At 33.9% G+C, this 18201-nt stretch overlaps 1 protein-coding gene across 1 annotated transcript in view; it reads right to left on the reverse strand.

Moving 5' to 3' along the window:
• The window catches only part of LOC106645530 (protein unc-80 homolog), a 676041-nt gene that overhangs the window by 296936 nt on the left and 360904 nt on the right, over positions 1–18201 (reverse strand). Inside the window, exon 12 of the mRNA XM_089596422.1 lies at positions 5990–6017. Coding sequence (XP_089452548.1) covers positions 5990–6017 — 28 coding nt within the window. The remainder of the gene's footprint in view (positions 1–5989; positions 6018–18201) is intronic.

Genomic DNA, 18201 nt, shown 5'->3' on the forward strand with positions numbered 1-18201 from the left:
ATATGTGTAGGAGTAGGAGTAGCTAGTATGACTGTCGATACCTATGTACGAAGACATATGGCGGTAATGCGCTAGGCTGCACTAATTGGTGGGCCTAACGCGTCACTGTAATAGTAGCATTCGAGCAAAGGAGAGCTCCCGAGTTTTTCACATTTTTCGGTGGTTAATTGAGAGAGAGAATCGAGAGAGAAAGAGAGATGGACAAGGAGAGCCAGCGACCACGATCAGCCAGCCGTACCCGACCTTGCACCCGACGACCCCGGATCAACCACCACCGTCATCCGTTGCACTGCGAGATCAAGGTCACCAGCTGAATAGCCGCAGAAGAGAAGAGTACTATGGTAAACCCCGAGGTAAAGTAGCGGGTAGTATCGTCATGAGAAGTAGTGCGTGGGATTAAATGTGTGTGTGTGTGTATATCAACCGCGTGTAGCCAGGGCAATCCGTGGAAGCCAGCCCCTGGGATCGTGAGTCATAGAAATTGTAGGGCGAGAGTGGGTGAGAGAGACGCGTAATTGTTGGCATTCGTGCCGTGGCATAGCGCCGGATCGCGATGAGCTTTTCTGGGCCTAGACACCTGCGTAAGTGTAATAACGAACAAAGTGAATCTAATAATTCGAGTAATCGGCACTTCAAGTCGTTATTTGTGAACCAGTGCCGGACAGCGCTTTCTTTCAGGGCATAGGGCCCGTTTCTTTCTAGGAGGGTAGCTTGCTTTCCAACGGGCTACCCCCGGCAGGACTTCCTCTAGGTGAGAGTCTCCAGGAGCCTAGCTGAGCTTGGCCAAGCCACGAACATCGTTAAACGGAAGTTTTTTTCGCGTTTTAGGTCCAGTACTTTTTGCGTCATTTCCAGTGCAGACAGCAGTGATAACTTTTGTCTTTGAGTGTTGCTTCGGGACCACCCTGGCCAGGACACTCTACGTGTCGCTGGGCAAAAAAACGCAACGTCGCAAAGTGGTGCTTGACGTGGGGCTATTTAACTGGGGAACCAGAATCAGTGTACTAGGGCGTGAATAGTATCTCTCTGTTCACAAAATTTTTTTTAGAATTGCCGTGAGCCGTAAGTAAATGTGTCATGGGTAGGATAGTCACTTTTGCGTGTTACTAGTGTCGTCGCGTATTTTATTTAATATTGGTGAAGTTACGTCATGTTCGTTGTCAATGCAGGAGTATTATCTGTGTTTACATAACTTCACTGCATTGATCAGATTCTTTTATTTTAAACCACCAAAAAATTACCAGTTTATAGGAGAGTTTATGTTAGGTGTCACCGAGTACGAACGTTAGTCAGGGGAGAGGGAAAAAAGACGGATAGTCAAAGAGTGAAAGAGAGACGTGGTTAGGCTTGGAGAAATTAAGCGTGTGCATGAATTGGACAGGCTTGATAAGAGCGCCCAATTTTCAGGTAAACGAATGAGCGTATTTTTTCATTGCGTTTGTTTTTCTTGTGCGTGCAATTTTCGTTTTCTAGGTACGAGTAGGGGCCATCTTAGGGGCCATTCGCGTTTGTTTACCTACGTGATTCATTTACAGGGAGAGAACAGGGCCTAACGTGCCTTGTCTTATATAATATACATATATATAATTTTTTTTATTGTTTTCTATATATTGTGTAACTAATACAATATTTCTGTTTTCTTCTTTTTCTCTTTTTTCTGAGCGTTGCTTGCGGCAGAATGGGTTAATGAATCTCCAGGTCCAGGAGGTGTCGCGATGAAGAAGGATGTGTTAAGTGACCAGTGCCTCGATGAAACTTATGCGCAAGCTATGGCCAAGTTACGGGGGCTCAATCTACGTTGGGAAAAATAGGATAGTAAGACTGAGGCCTTCCAACTTCCATGGAAGCAGCTGCCATCGAGGAAGCCTCTGACGCAGCCAAGGGTACTTGTAAAGAAGGTCGAGGATGAGGTGGAGCACGCGTATGAGGGAGAAAATTTCTCTGATTAATCGCGAGAACTCGTGCTATCAGATAGCGAAGGCTGGACTCTTGTCTCTCCTCACCGTTTAAGGCCGGAAGGTTCTGCCGCAGAGTCAACGGGAGCCCGAGTCCCCGGCCCTCAGGGCCAACAATTCACGCCAATTTTTTGCAAAGCTGGCCCATCTTCGACCACTTTGAGCCCTGTGGATAACGTGCGTAGGAGACCTTCAAACCCCCAACCACGAGAGAGAGGTTTCTGACTGCCGAGCACAAGGAACATGCGTAATCGCGCACAAGACTAGCGTAGGTGACAGCGAGGGCCGATCAGACCGGAGAAGATGCAGGACGATCGGGGAGAAGAATGGCACCCTCAAGCCAGCGAGCGAGCGTTGAGCAGCCAGTCAACCTCGTATAGCAAGAGCGAAGTGGAGTTCACTGGTTGGCGGGCCAACTACCTTAATAGGCAACTTGCCAATAGGTTGGAGTGGGGTCAAGCTGAGAGATCGGCTGAACCACGTGAGAACCGGGCCTCAAAGGCCCTCCAGAATTGGGAACTCCATTTCTCGGAAAAGGATGAGGGGAAAGATGTAGAGGATTTTCTCGAGTGCTTGTAAGACTGTCATGTAAGTGTGAGCACCAGCGAAAGCGAGGTTTATCGCGCCGTGGCAGTGATCCTGTTTCAAAGAGTAAGCCGTTAATTTGGGACCGTGAAGGGCAAAGTCGTGACCTGGCGGCGGTTTAAGCGAACATTTAAGCGGCATTTTGTGGGCAAGTATGACCGAGGAAATTTGCTAGACGATCTGCAATGCCAGACTCAAGAAAAAGTGGAGAAAGTGAACGACTACGAGACTAATATTCGATACATCGTGTCGTGTTTTGTCAGGCCACCGTCCCAGGAGACGATTACCTAAGCTGTGTATCGGAACTTACTTCCGGAGTATCACAAGGCGATGAGTGGACAACTCATAATGTCGCTTAACGACATCCAACAGTGTCACGACGTGTCACAACACGTCACGACACGTGCAAAACTCGGCTCCTGGGCGCTAAGATTTCGATCGCTACGATTAAGCAGTAAATCTACTCGTGGTGCTTTCAGCAACCCGCGATCGCCTTCATCATAGCTCCGTACTCCCAATCTTCAAGTGACGTCTCCTCGGTGGGCAGAATGGTCGAATTTGCCCCCACTGGTCACTACAGTTTTTCCTGCCCTCCCTCGACTAGGAATGCTCATGGTACTATTCCCTCGTGGCTCATTGCTCGGCCTTAACATCTGTGAATGATCACTAACTTTGGCCCCCGTGATTGACTCGTCGCCATCTTTAAATCTGGCTTGCGCAAAATCACACTAATACCGCGGGATAAGCTCGTTTTCCGGTTCCAGCTCAAGCATTAGATACCGCAAGTATCTGTCTCGCAGCGCAAACTCATCCCCCTCTTATGTCAGTCCCTGACCGTCCAGCTGGGGTAACACCACTTCTAAGAAAAGCGTAAAGATCAGCCACCAAAAAGCTTTTTGCTCACGGGTGTAAGCCACGTCACGCATGATCTTGGCATGTAACTGCGGTTCCACGGGCCCAATATCACGCGGACGATTCATCTTCGCAACGGGTGACGCGTGGACTCGACGCTAACTTTGCTTGACTTGTCGCTACGCGATGAAAAATAATTTCTCCCCCAATTAATACATCTATCTATTTCTCTAAATCACTGACATGCACAAAGAAACAATAAAGGTCCGCGCAATTCTCTTCCGTGATTTTAACTTCGTATAGAACCAGGCACTTGTCTCCAAATCTATATCACAGTAACGGCACTGTCACAACGCGGTACGCACGTCTTAACACTCAGACAAAAACACGAATAAAACAAAAAGAAAAGCAACGCTTAGAAAAGAGAGAAAAAGAAGACAACAGAAATATAATTTAAGTTGTACAATTTATAAAAAACAATAAAAAAAAATATACATTGGGGCATTCTTAGTGGACATGAGACCCGCATCTCGCCAAAAATTGGTGAGTTGTCTGGAAACGTATGATGAGTAAAAATTTAGCTTGTGACCTCTAGTTTTAAATGCAGAGTGGCGATCCCGAAAAATTCAAAATGGCTGACCAATATGGCAACCAGAAGCAGGAGAAAGGACCCAAAAAATAAAATTTTTTTAATTATTTAGCCCCGAAAAGCTATTAAAAGGCAGGTTTAGAAGTTTTATTCATAAAGACAGTATAAGTTCAAATAGTTATGGCATGTGCTATGATTAAAAACACATTTAACCATCCCTAACCTGAAAAAAAAATCAATAAGTAAAAAAAACGTGTTTTTGGCAACTGGAATAACTTCTGAGTTACGGTAATGAGTTAATTTCGTGCTCATATCATATATTAACTTTATAACTATTCATTGTACGACTAAAAATGCCATTGAGCAACCCTTACTTCGAATACGTGACAAAGCTGTTCTACGCTGCAAAACGGTTCCTAGCACGTTTTGGAGATCGGGAAGAGAGTTTTTATTGTGCGTTTGTTATTTCTGATCACTACGTATACAGCGGCTTGGGTTGAAAACTAAAGGCATCGTCCTTAACTTCAGAACTCTGACTACCAAAGTTGTTTTCCGCTGTTGAGTATCTTTTTGTACGTGTTGGAGGCAATGAAACATACTAATCTTGCTTATTTGGTGTGGATGAACGTAAACATATTTAAACACGGTTTCGAACATGATAAATGAACCCTAACGTCAACAAAGTGTTTAAATTTAATAGTAAAAGAGCATAGTAGTTTATGCTAAATTTTGAAGAAAAAGGTAAAAATAAGAAACAAACCAACATCAAGCACGCCTTTATATTCAAAAACACTACATATAATACGTTTTTTAATATTATTATTATTATTATTATTATTATTATCATTATTATTATTATTATTACAGTTCAAACATTCTAGAAATAATGTAAGAATGTCAAATTTATTTACCTCTATAACTATCATCCCAAAAATCTATGCAGATGACTGATGATTTTTCTTTTCCCCATTTAATTAGTAAGCAAAAAATGAGATACACGCTTTAGAGCTTATGGAACTACTATTTATTGTGTACTGCCTTCAAACATCGTAAAACAACGGTATAAAGCGAAAAATTAAATTTTAAAAAAAATGAGTTTCTTGTACACTACTTAAGTTGAATCATTAAAAATGTTATTGATAGAAATAAAATTTTCTTATTTGGGATGGTTATTGAAATAAAACAAAATTTTTTAAATAAAAATCTCTTTGGGAAACCCTAAGATATGATTCATTATACAGCATGTTGAAAAATAAGCCCATTGTACGCATACCTTATTTAGAGCGCGAAATTCTAAGAATAAAATCATCAATACAATTTTCTGCTTTATTGCTGAGACATCAAAATAATGAGCATTAAAGACTGACATTAATAACTAAGCATTCCAGACTATTTATTAATAACTAAGTTAGTAAGCATTTTTGTAAAAAATTGTTAATATACCGAGTATATGTTTCTGTAATTGTAAAATTGCATAAGGAGTCTACAATAACATTGATAAAAAGGTAAGATGTACAGTTAAAACTAACAGAAAAACTCACACCTGTCCAGATTATTATAGTTTATTTGCGATTAAAATGAACATTGTTTGAAAAAATAGAATAGCAACTAAACTATTACGAGATTTGCTCGTAAAACATCAAATTATAGCAAGAATTTTTGAAAATGATATTTATTACGCTATATAATAATAACATTAACAGACAATTAGATACTTATAAGTTAAATAATGTGTATATAAGGTTTTTGCGGGATGTATGGAAAAAAATATTTTTAAAATCGTAGATTTTATTAAATAGAATCTATATATACTTTTAGACATTTTATACACAGGTTCGGTAAAATATATGTGGAGCTATTTGTATTTACATTCCTGTCGCTTTACTCCTAAATACTGCAACCTATATAGAGTGTATATTCTATGGCGGTGATGCATAAGGTTTGTTCCTTACTTTGTTTTTATATACTGCAAGAATCTCATACTCCTTTTGTTCGTACTCAGTCATACCAATTTTAATAATTTAACGAATATGTATCTATTTACATTACTACTGTCTATTAAAATGTAAGCATTGGGTTGCGCTCTAATGTTAATTGCAGCGTTCTATTTTAGTAACTGCATAGGTAATATTATATGTTCAGTATTTCTTTGTATTTTATCTTTGTAATATAACAATTAAATTTTATAGCGTCCTGATGAGATCATCAGTGAGATGACCTAATATTGACCGTTATATAGTTAAATAAGATCATGCTCTATAAATTAAGTAGTGTACTGTGGTTATTATTGTTATTAACTATGACATAGAAGAAATTGGAAAGGATATCCAAATCTTCATTTTATATTATTGTACTTCTATTATATCGACTTTGTGCACATGTGCCAGGGCTCGGACGGGGGCCGATCAGCTCGTCGAGCAGATGCTTATGGATCGCACTTCTCGAAGCAGATCGGCCCCCGTTTGAGGCCTGGCACATGCGCATATAATCTACATGATTCAACAGAATGATTTTTTCGACTTCCGAAATGTTTCACTGCCTTTCACTGTCTTTTACTGTTTTCCTAGTTGTATACAACTTTCTACTCTTCTTTTCTGTGATTTCGTATACTTTTGTGAATAGTGATTCTAATCTCTTAAAGATGTGCTTAACTACACCGATAGTAATTATTATATAGTATTATTAATACATGATTCTTCTTTAGTACATTATTAGATACGAAGCTGCGTTAAATACTTTATACACTTAATAGAAAGTGTACATGTAAACACCGTTTTTTTTATAATTGTTATAGTTACTCGATAAAAAAAAATTGCATTCTGGCAGGCTCTAGTGGTACGCATTCAACGTGTGTGTGTACAATACATCAAAATTGTGAGCTGTTGTTGAATAGTATAGACCTTAAAAAATTAACATCAAATTCTAAAACAGTAATCACTAATTATAAGGATGGATTATAAATAATAACTTGCAAGCATCTCACTGAAGCATGCAGTTTGAATGAATGTGAAAAGTGTCCCTTCATAAATATATTATTGAAATTAGTATGCAACTTGTTAAAAGATAACCATATTACAGAAATCAAGTACAGCAATTGGACAGGAACAGAAAGATCTACATTGCTAACCCAAATCATAAATGTGCAAGATTATCTCGAAGAATTAGGACATAAACTGCTTCTTTTGAAACCACACAGCTATATTGCCAAAGCACAATCAAAATTTTTTAAAGAAAAAAAGAAAAATCTTGCGGAACATAAAGTACTTGTTGTTTTAGACTTTTCTGAAAATTATAAATACTTTGTTCAGGATGCTTTCCAGGCATTCCATTTCAATAATTCTCAATGTACCGTATTCCCAGTCGTATACTATTATAAAAAAAATTCAGAATTATTGCACAAGAGCTTAATATTTTTATCGGATAGTACACGATATGACACATCTGCTGTATATACAGTTCAAACACAACTCATTCCACACATTAAAAAAAATGTCCGAGTAAAAAATATTATATATTTCAGCGATGGTGCTAAACAGCATTTTAAAAATAAATACCAGATAAACAATCTCATGTTCCACAGAACAGACTTTGATGTAACAGCCGAGTTGCATTGCCATGCCACAGCCCACGGCAAAGGAGCATCTGATGGCATCGGTGCCCTCTTCAAGAGAGAAGCAGCCCATACCAGCTTATTATGCCAATCATCTTATGCCATTTTAACGCTAGAAAAACTATTTAATTGGGGTAAGAATCATTTTAAATCGATCGAAACATTTTTCTACACCATGTTTGGACACGGAAAAATGACAAGAAAATTAAAACAAAGGTTTGAAAAAGCTCCTAGCGTCCCCAACATACATATAAGTCATTGTTTCATAGTCCAAAAGACTAATTGTCTGCAAATTAGACGATATTCTAACGCAATAACAGCAACAACACTTCAATATGACATGAAATAAACGCTGTATAATGAATCATATCTTAGGGTTTCCCAAAGAGATTTTTATTTAAAAAATTTTGTTTTATTTCAATAACCATCCCAAATAAGAAAATTTTATTTCTATCAATAACATTTTTAATGATTCAACTTAAGTAGTGTACAAGAAACTCATTTTTTTTAAAATTTAATTTTTCGCTTTATACCGTTGTTTTACGATGTTTGAAGGCAGTACACAAAAAATGGTAGTTCCATAAGCTCTAAAGCGTGTATCTCATTTTTTGCTTACTAATTTAATGGGAAAAAGAAAAATCATCAGTCATCTGCATAGATTTTTGGGATAATAGTTATAGAGGTAAAAAAATTTGACATTGTTACATTATTTCTAGAATTTTTGAACTGTTATAATAAAAATAATGATAATAATAATAATAATAATAATAATAATAATAAAAAACGTATAATATGTAGTGTTTTTGAATATAAAGGCATGCTTGATGTTGGTTTGTTTCTTATTTTTACATTTTTCTTCAAAATTTAGCATAAACTACTATGCTCTTTTACTATTAAATTTAAACACTTTGTTGACGTTAGGGTTCGTTTATCATGTTCGAAACCGTTTTTAAATATGTTTACGTTCATCCACACCAAATAAGCGAGATTAGTATGTCTCATTGCCTCCAACACGTACAAAAAGATACTTAACAGCGGAAAACAACTTTGGTAGTCAGTGTTTTGAAGTTAAGGACGATGCCTTTAGTTTTCAACCCAAGCCGCTGTATACGTAGTGATCAGGAATAACAAACGCACAATAAAAACTCTCTTCCCGATCTCCAAAACGTGCTAGGAACCGTTTTGCAGCGTAGAACAGCTTTGTCACGTATTCGAGGTTAGGGTTGCTCAATGGCATTTTTAGTCGTACATAAAATAGTTTTAAAGTTTATATATGATATTAGCACGAAATTAACTCATTACCGTAACTTAGAAGTGATTACAGTTGCCAAAAACACGTTTTTTTCACTTATTGATCTTTTTTTTTAGGTTAGGGATGGTTAAATGTGTTTTCAATTATAGCACATGCCATGACTATGTGAACTTACACTGTCTTTATGAATAAAACTTCTAAACCTCCCTTTTAATAGCTTTTCGGGGCTAAATAATTAAAAAAAATTTTAGTTTTTGGGTCCTTTCTCCTGCTCCTGGTTGCCATATTGGTCAGCCATTTTGAATTTTTCGGGATCGCCACTCTGCATTTAAAACTAGAGGTCACAAGCTAAATTTTTACTCATCATACGTTTCCAGAAAACTCACCAATTTTTGGCGAGATGGGGGTCTCACGTCCACTAAGAATGCCCCACGTATATATATTATATAAGACAAGGCGCTTGGTCTACACCTTATCATCATTGTATAATGCAACATAGTTGCCACTTAAAATTTCCTCTCTTATTTTTTCTGGAGGTACCTCCTGTTTTTCCGTTTACTTGCTTCATATATGCATACGTGACCTCCCTTGTTCATGTGACAATCTTAAAACTTTCTGGCCCTTTCGGAAGCATTTGAACTACATGTAACGTTACAGTGTTTGTTGTGGCATTAATTTTTCTGACATACAACTTAAACATGTCCCATATTAGGCCTTCTACTTTCATGGAAACGTCACGTAGGATAACGTGGACTGTACATGTAAGATTTTCAAGGGGCATATTTATCGACCCTATTGTTTCGCATGCTCCACGTGTCACATCTTTCATATTGACTTTTTTCTGACACTTATTTCTACCTTGAAATCTAAGAAATCCTATTTTATTATCCAGATTTTCACGCCTGTATCGGTGTAAGACGTAATGCTTTCATTTACGTAAGAACTTCAGAGACGATAATATATGTTCTACATTAAATACATTTATTCTAACCTTGCCAAGTTACAGTGTACCTTCTTTTTTTTTTAGCATAAGGTTTTTCTTTTATCTTTACGAATAACTGTACTGTTATTTTTGTCTTAAACTTAAAAAGCGAAGGTTTTTCCTCTCTGCGTTTTATGTGTGCTAGCTTATTAGGTTTGGTACTTTTACTACTTTTTAGCTGAATTCCACAAGATTTCTGATTGCTAGCAACGGCTTCGTCTACACACATTGTAGCATAAGTATTAAATATTAAATGCTGTTTCTCAACTCCCTTACATTCAAGTACCCGAATTTATCATTTGTTGTTTGTTTATGCACCTAATGTGGCTCTGCAAAGATCTTGACACGCACTTGCACGAGTGCGCAGCACCAATTGTAAGTCAGGTGTGTAAATCGAGGTTTTTAGGGCCACAACAGATGGCTCATAATCGAGGTCCCCGCGCATGGCGTGTCGGAAAGAAATTTTTGACTGTAACCATTAATGTATCTAATAATAACAACATTGTTCAAATATTCTTATGTGTGTAGAAAAATTTATTACTTACCTATACATTCCATGAATTTTAATTGTATTAATTTGTTGTACCAATTTCGACATAAAATAAAAACAGAATAGGAATATATCTAAGTCTTCTTCGTTTGACAGGGCTTTATAAGTTGACTTATGAAATAAGTCATTTTAATGTAGAACTTACACGGTTTGTAGTAATGATACACAAAATGTTATTTTAAATAATATATGTATTGGTATTATTGACTCATGTACAAGATAATACAATACATACACATGAAAATTTTACACATTGTTAATCATAAATGCTAACAAAATGCTTAGCGCACCAAGAACCTTACACTTATAGGTAATTTAAAAAACAATTGATATAAATTGGTTTCTGGTCATACAAAGTTGTATAAATAGAATGGTTACTAATAATTTGTATGTATAAAGTCTATCTATGTGACTCTTAGGTAGTGTGGAAAAATGAACGAAAAAAAAATTATTGTAAAAGAGAATATGTTCTTATTTCTTAAAATTCTTCACGAATAAACATTTTAACAGTATAAACATATAAATGACATTCTATTTTAATGATGTATTAAATTATATTTTTATTGAGTGGCTTTTAGTAAAATAAGAATAAATGAATAGTTTTTTAACAACCAATATAAATGGTCTTATATGGTGGAACATTACTGAGAATGGCCTCACAGTTAACTATATAATATAACATTTAACTTTGTTATTTTGTATATAATAATAATGACGCTTTTGCACGATCCCCTATAAATCTCTTGTGACTTTAAATTTCTTCTTGACTATAAGATAAATCATGGTAAATAAACAGATTTGTCTTGAATTAATTTAATTGTGAAGCAGAATTAAAATAATAGATTAATTCGTTTACGACACGTACATATCTGTATACACATCAAGGTCCGAGAAAGACGTGATGATCCCTGTCAAGTTCCCCAAAAGTAGTGTAGTGGGGTGGGAAGGGAGGCTATGGGGGGGTCATAAAAAATGAGCGGGTATCTATGGGGGGCAGAGGGGGTCTTGAGAATAACCGCAACGTGTCAAAATAAGGAAGAAAATGACGGGTCTTACCTCATTTTGTGGGGGTGCAGTGGGAGATAAATGGGGGTCTGTGAAGGGCTGTGGGGGGTTGTCTGGAATACCCCACTGAGATAACTGTATAATGTAGGAAGATATATACACTTATACATACACGTGTCTTATGTAGAATATTAATTTACATATTTTTAAAATATATTAACAATTATTATGTATATTTGTATGTATTATTCCAACTTTAAGAATCCGTATGTCTTTTACCTATTTTTTTAACGTAAACGTATATTAATAAAGTTAACTAAATGTTCTAACAACAACTATTATAATCTTTTTATAACATCTATACTAAGCTACTGAACTATGAAAAATTTTAATTCAAAAATTAGAAGTATTTTATGCTAAAAATTTGAAACTTAATTTTTTTAACAAAAAAGTATACATTATATATAAAAGTATACATTATTATAAGATAAGAATACATCATGTCATGTGGACTTGTTAACTGATAAAATATTTATAAATATTATAACTTTGAATTGATTGCCATAAATGCAGCCACTTAACTTAGAAAAATTATTAAGTAAAGTCAATTTACTACGTGAAAGTCTCTTTCCATACAATATTTTCTATTTTTCTATTTTTTTCTTTCTATTTAAATAAATAAATGATTTTTATTTTTGCATCTTAATGAAGCCACTTATAATTGACCAGAAAAAAGTAAGGGTTTTCCTAAATGCAAACGTACACTATCAAGACTTTAACCTTGAAATTTTTTTAATGTCATAGCAAAAGCTACAACAATTGAAAATTACTTACGATACAAAATAAAAGGTAATGTTAAGGTGTTTTCTGTGTCTTAAGTTATTCTTAGAATCAAGACTCCAGTTCGAATTATTTCTCTAGTTATTATTTCTTCTTCTATATTATGTTGTTGTAATCTTGCAATTTGTAAACTTTTTTCACTACATAGTCCATCTGATTTACTTAAATTTCCAAGTTACATCGCTCTTGTACCAATTTTTAGATTGAGCTTATGAGGTGGTTATTCTTTACGAATAATGTTCAACATTACCACTAAAAAGTTGAAATAAATTTTTTCGTTTTATTTATCAACTTTTCTATTAGTTGCGTGATCTATACTACTGTACGTTTTAATTTCTCCAGTTAATTTTTCAGGAATTCAACTACTCAAATAATAGGTGTACTCGTTATGTGATGTTAGTATAATACTATTTATCGGACAATCATTGATATATTAGTAAATATTTAAGAACATACATTATTTGACATGTAGTTCTTATGAATGTTAAAAGTTTTTACTTCTCCTTTTGTAATTTTCACTAATAATTTAAAAATTATTCTATCATTTAAACAAAAATTAAATTTAGTTTCGAAATTTGAAATGAGTTCAATAAAAATAATGATGTAATAGTTTAGTCAATCATTATTTTGGTATTACTGTTCCTTATTACTCGGAGAGTCTGACAAAAATCACCTCCCAAAATAATTAATTTGTTTTCAAAATATTTTTTAGTATTACATGAATTTCTTAACGTTCTGTCAACTATTTTCAATGCTTTTTTTGTAATCATCGAAGCATAATCCCATAGAATTCAGTTAACTTGTCTCAATTTTTTTTATTTGACTCAAATTCTGAAGAGGCACTCTTTACACTATTGAGATCTAAAGGAATTCTTAAAGTCTTATGTCTTGTCATCCCCTAAAAGCAAAATTGATGCTGTGCTAGTCCCAGCCGTTGACATGATTTTTTTTCATTTTTGGAAATAAAAAAAAAGCTAATGTTTTATATCAATAAGTTTTTCCTGATCCTCCCCGATTATCTTATGAAAATAAAGAAACATTTTTTAATAAAGACATGTTTAACTTGATGTATAAAAGTTCAAATAATGACCAGAAAAAACTGTTTTATACTATTTTCAAACAAAAATATAATACTTTTCATAAAGTATTTCTTTATTCATTTTGGCGTGGATAGTTTAAATTATTTACAGGATTTACCTTTTGATTCCAAAATTTGTTATACATGTAAGAGAGCTTAATTATTTTTATTATCAGGCAAATCCTCCGTGAAAAATTTCTTTGTGTTTATTTTATATTTTATCATCTTGAACGTTTTCTGAACTTTAAAATCAAACAAAAACCTGTCCTTATTGATATGAAAATAAAACAGCTATGTTTTTTTTTAAAATATCATCTTTTTTAATAATCGTTGTCTATTAAACCCATTACAGTCACAGTATCTTTAAAAGTCTTATACGTTATTCCTTTATATGTTTTAAGATCTTTGAGCAATTTTCAACCAGTTTCTTTATTTGATGCAAGTTTCATAGAATCTTTTATGATTTTTTAGAGAAACAATGTTCAATCTACTAATTGCAGTATTTATTATGACATTCTTTTTTTTTGCCAAATTTTTAATTTATTATCAAAAATGTAGTATTCTGGAATGTTCACATACTTTATGGATTTTGGAAAGTTATTATGTTTATTTGATGTGAACTAAGCTGTTAACTGTGTTTCGCAGTTTTCTATAACAGTTGAATATTATTTAATTTGAATACAAATTTCTGTTTGTTATCTCCAAGCTGCTTTGATTGAACCTACATATCTAGCATCAATGTAACTATTAATATTATCAAATATTTCTTTATCTTGGTCTTTTAATTTTTCAATTATTATGCATGCTTCGTCGCTATCTTCATGTATGTAGTCATTAATATATATTTTATGATTTTAATAGACGCACAGAATTTAATGTTAATATGACGTTCATATTTTATCAATAAAAACTTATTATACGTTACAACCATTGAATTTCCTGCTAAAATTTTATCTTTTCTCTACAGTTAATAAACATGCTGTTTGGAAGTTCTATTTTTTCCTCTTTCCTCAGGGTAACCACTCATCTGAAATAAAAATACGTTTGTAAAAGATTTTCAATAATTTTTCGTACATTTTTTTATCAATTATACAAGGACTTTATTCTGCATAAGGTCCATGAAGCTTGTATATAATCACTTGCACTAATTTTTTAAGTGTTGTATTACCAGAAAAAATTTAAGATGAAATAATTACATCAATTTATTTACGTCTTATAATTTTCTTATTAGGATGCAAAATTTTTGAAATCTCTACATGAGGTAGACCACGTTTTTTGAATTCGATGGTATAAACGTACGCTTATATTTTACCAAATATATTGGTTTAAGGATGTCATTCAAAACTGATCATAATTTTGAGTAAAATAGTCTAAATATTATGGTTTGAATATCATTTTGTGCTGTTTTTTGGAAAATTTTAGTAAAATTAACTATGATTTTTTCCATTAACGATTATAGGTTATTGATATAAATAAACCTGAGCTGCCAGATTTTTTAATTATAGACATTGCATCTTGATAATGTGTCTGCATTCATCTTGGACTTCCAATATATGAGAATGGGAGTGTATATAGATTTTTAATTTTTTTGTTTGTATCGAAATTTTGAGATATGTTAAATGCACTATTAACAATTGCGTCAATTAAACCTTGATAACATTTAATTCTTAAATTTTTCAAATTATATCTTAAATAATTAAAATGGTTATATTCAATTAAAATGTAGAAGTAAAAATAATATAAAATTGTTGTGTCAGCCGTCTGCTATATGATAATTAATTCAAATGCATTTTGTTCAGTCAGTAAGACAGTCTATAGGAATTATGTTGTAACATAGTCAGTTTTACAGTCTTTTTTATGTCATTTTCAAAATAACCAGTACTTTACCCTAAATTTCCTAAGAGGAATAATACTGGAAACACACCATAAGATTGGTACAATAAAACATTTTATTGAAAATGCTTCTTTGAGATAATTATTACGTAATTCTTTTGGGTATGCACAAAGATTAAAGCTTTCTGGAGGTCCAGAGTTTTAAACTTTAATAGCACCCCATTCTGGAGTCGATGTTTATTGTACGAATGCTTTTGATGGTCAGTTTTTCTGAGGAAAGTCGTTTTATTACTTATTAGTTCTTCTTTTTTTGTGATTGGATATAAATGTTTGTACTTTATTTCTATTGGATTTTCCTTCTTAATTTTTGTCAAAGTTTCAATGTAATTTTTAAGAATTTTACTATAAGTTATAGATTTCATTCTTGGATCAATAGCAATTCAATCATCATCATTATATGTGTATATAGTTCACTATTTTTTGGTTTTTTATTAAGATTAGAATTCAATGTGTTTTTCGCAATGTGTAAAATTTATCTTTGACTTGTAATATTACATACACTTTTTTTTGGTTCTATTTTTTTATGTATCCAAGATGCAAAACTAAACACATTATTGTATTATGTGACAAGTATTCTAAAATTTTTATCATCAAGTAAAAGTTTTTTGCATTCTCAATCATATTTTCTTAACGGACTAAGATGAAATTCACCCTTATGACAACACGTTTACTTCTTTCTTTCTACTGACCAAAATATTGCTGAGCAATACATACACTCATAACTCATTTCACCATAAAACGCAGGATTGACTCATAAATCATTGTTCTTATTTAAAGTACTATAAAATGTTTCTTTTAAATTTTTATTATTTAATGTATTATTGATTTTCTATACTTAGTTTTTTCTTTTTTTTCGATTCAATTTACACAAGGTTTCGTAGATTTCTTTTAATACCACTATTTTGATAACATAATAACTAAGATATACCTGAATTCACTGTTCCTGAGAATTAAATATTCAATTTCGAATAATTTTAACAATCACCAAAATATCACACGTTTGTAGATATTTAAACAACAATTGTCATGTAAAGACTTATTATATCCACAAAACTTTGTATTTTAATCGACGTACCATAAGTTCATAAGTAAATTATTATTTCAAAATAACTTTCAGGATTTTTTATACACCTAAAATAGTTATTCCTAACAATGAAATCGACATAAAAGTTCTATTTTTTCACAACGTTTTTTATCTATCATCAATCTTGCTCTAGATTAAAAGTAGTCTTCTTCATACAAAAAAAGAGAGAAAATTTTTAACAATTTATTTTTGTCTAGTTAATATAAACTATTATCTAATAAATTTTTTAAGTATTAAGGTTCAGTATGATTACCTATTGAGTTATTTTGAGATTCTCTTTTTTATATTATGGTAAATGTACTACTTATTGAGTGGTTAACTTCTGCTCAAATATTATTTTTATTTTTTGAGGATTGAAATTTCTTAGTTTCTGAAATATTTTTTTCTGATTAGTGGTAATTTATTTTATTATATGATTAATTTTAGGTTTTGACATTAAATTCGTCTTTCGAAAATGTAGTATTATTGAGTAATTGGTTAAAATCATTTATTTTATTAATACTTTTATCGTTATTATGACAGATTTCTTCTTGTTTTCCGAATGATTTGCGTACGCTATTGTCAACAAAACTTTTCGTTATATTTCCAAAATCTGATATATCATGATGACCAGAACCAATGTTTCTATAAAAAAATTAGTTTAGTTTTAGAATTTGTAGCTAAATCTTTCAATGTTTCAATACCGTTATTCAAGAAGTTAGCTATGACGTTAACATTAAATAAATCTTAGAAGTGTAACGTACGGCAGTATAGGTGAGACTCTACGCTTCCTCTCCTAAAACCTCATAACGAGGGGCCCTAGGGCCAAGGGAAGGGAAGAGCGAGCAAGGAGAGGGTCTATTCAGGGAGTACACGACAAGCCTTTGTAGGGACCACACGCGCTACCTTGCCTTTGATTTCGGTATCTTGAATAAAGCTCTTGAAAGAATCTGTGTTGATCGTTCTCGCGAAGCACCTCCTTATCAATATCTTCCCTACGGAACAGTTTTGGTGCTGGTCGTGGCTTGGGCATGAGTTTTGACAGCGGAGATATTCGTGTGTTCGGAGGCGAGGGAGTCACAGTACCTGTCTGCTGCCTCTGCTAAAGCTGTCAGGGATGTGATATTATGAATCGAAAGGGCTGCGCGACAACCGGGAGAAAGTTGCTCCAGGAACACGATCCTGAGGACCTCCTCCCCACATCCTGTCTCCAAGGCACGCATTCTGCTCAAAATCATGGACGGTTTGCCTTCTAGTGAAACCTGGTTGCGCAAAAGCTGATGGAGACGCTGTTCCGACGAGCCTCCAAAAGTAGAAATTATGCGTTTTTTAATTTGCTCGTAAAGATCTGGAGGCCTCGGATGCAAATTTAATAAATCAAGAATGGACATCATAGAATCCGCATCTAATTTTTCGGCAATGTAATCCGCTTTGGTCGCGGAGACCGTGATACCGCAATTTCTAAGCGTGATTTCGGCTTGAGCAAACCACGCCTGAGGGTGAGAACGCATAAAGTTCGCTATTTTGGGTGCTCTCGCAGCAGCCACTACCTGAGGTGTCGGATTTTCGCTGTCGTCACCTCTTGCGTTTAAATTGTTAGATCTACCCTGCACCTGTAGTTCGAGCTCTGTGATTTTGTTCATTGCTTGCTTGAGCGACGCTTGTAGTTCTTCGGCGGACATGATTAAAAATTTTAATATAACAAGCCAAGTCAACAAACAAAACAAAAAAAAAATTTAACGCAAAATGCACGACGAGAGTGTAGGACTGCAAGGGTTTTAAAAAAAAAAAATGGAGTATTTCAATTAAAAAGAAAAATAATAACGTTAAAAGTCTGAAAATACGCAGAGCCTCATGTTAAAATCGTGTTGAACGAGATAAAAATAAACAACAGCAAGCACGGCTTTAAGCGAAACACGAGGTGATTCCAAGAAAACGCTGAGAGTT

The sequence above is a fragment of the Copidosoma floridanum genome, unplaced genomic scaffold, assembly GCF_036245765.1.
Source record: "Copidosoma floridanum isolate Cflo_tuat_1 unplaced genomic scaffold, Cflo_Japanese_pri ptg000004l, whole genome shotgun sequence".
NCBI lineage: Eukaryota > Metazoa > Arthropoda > Insecta > Hymenoptera > Encyrtidae > Copidosoma > Copidosoma floridanum.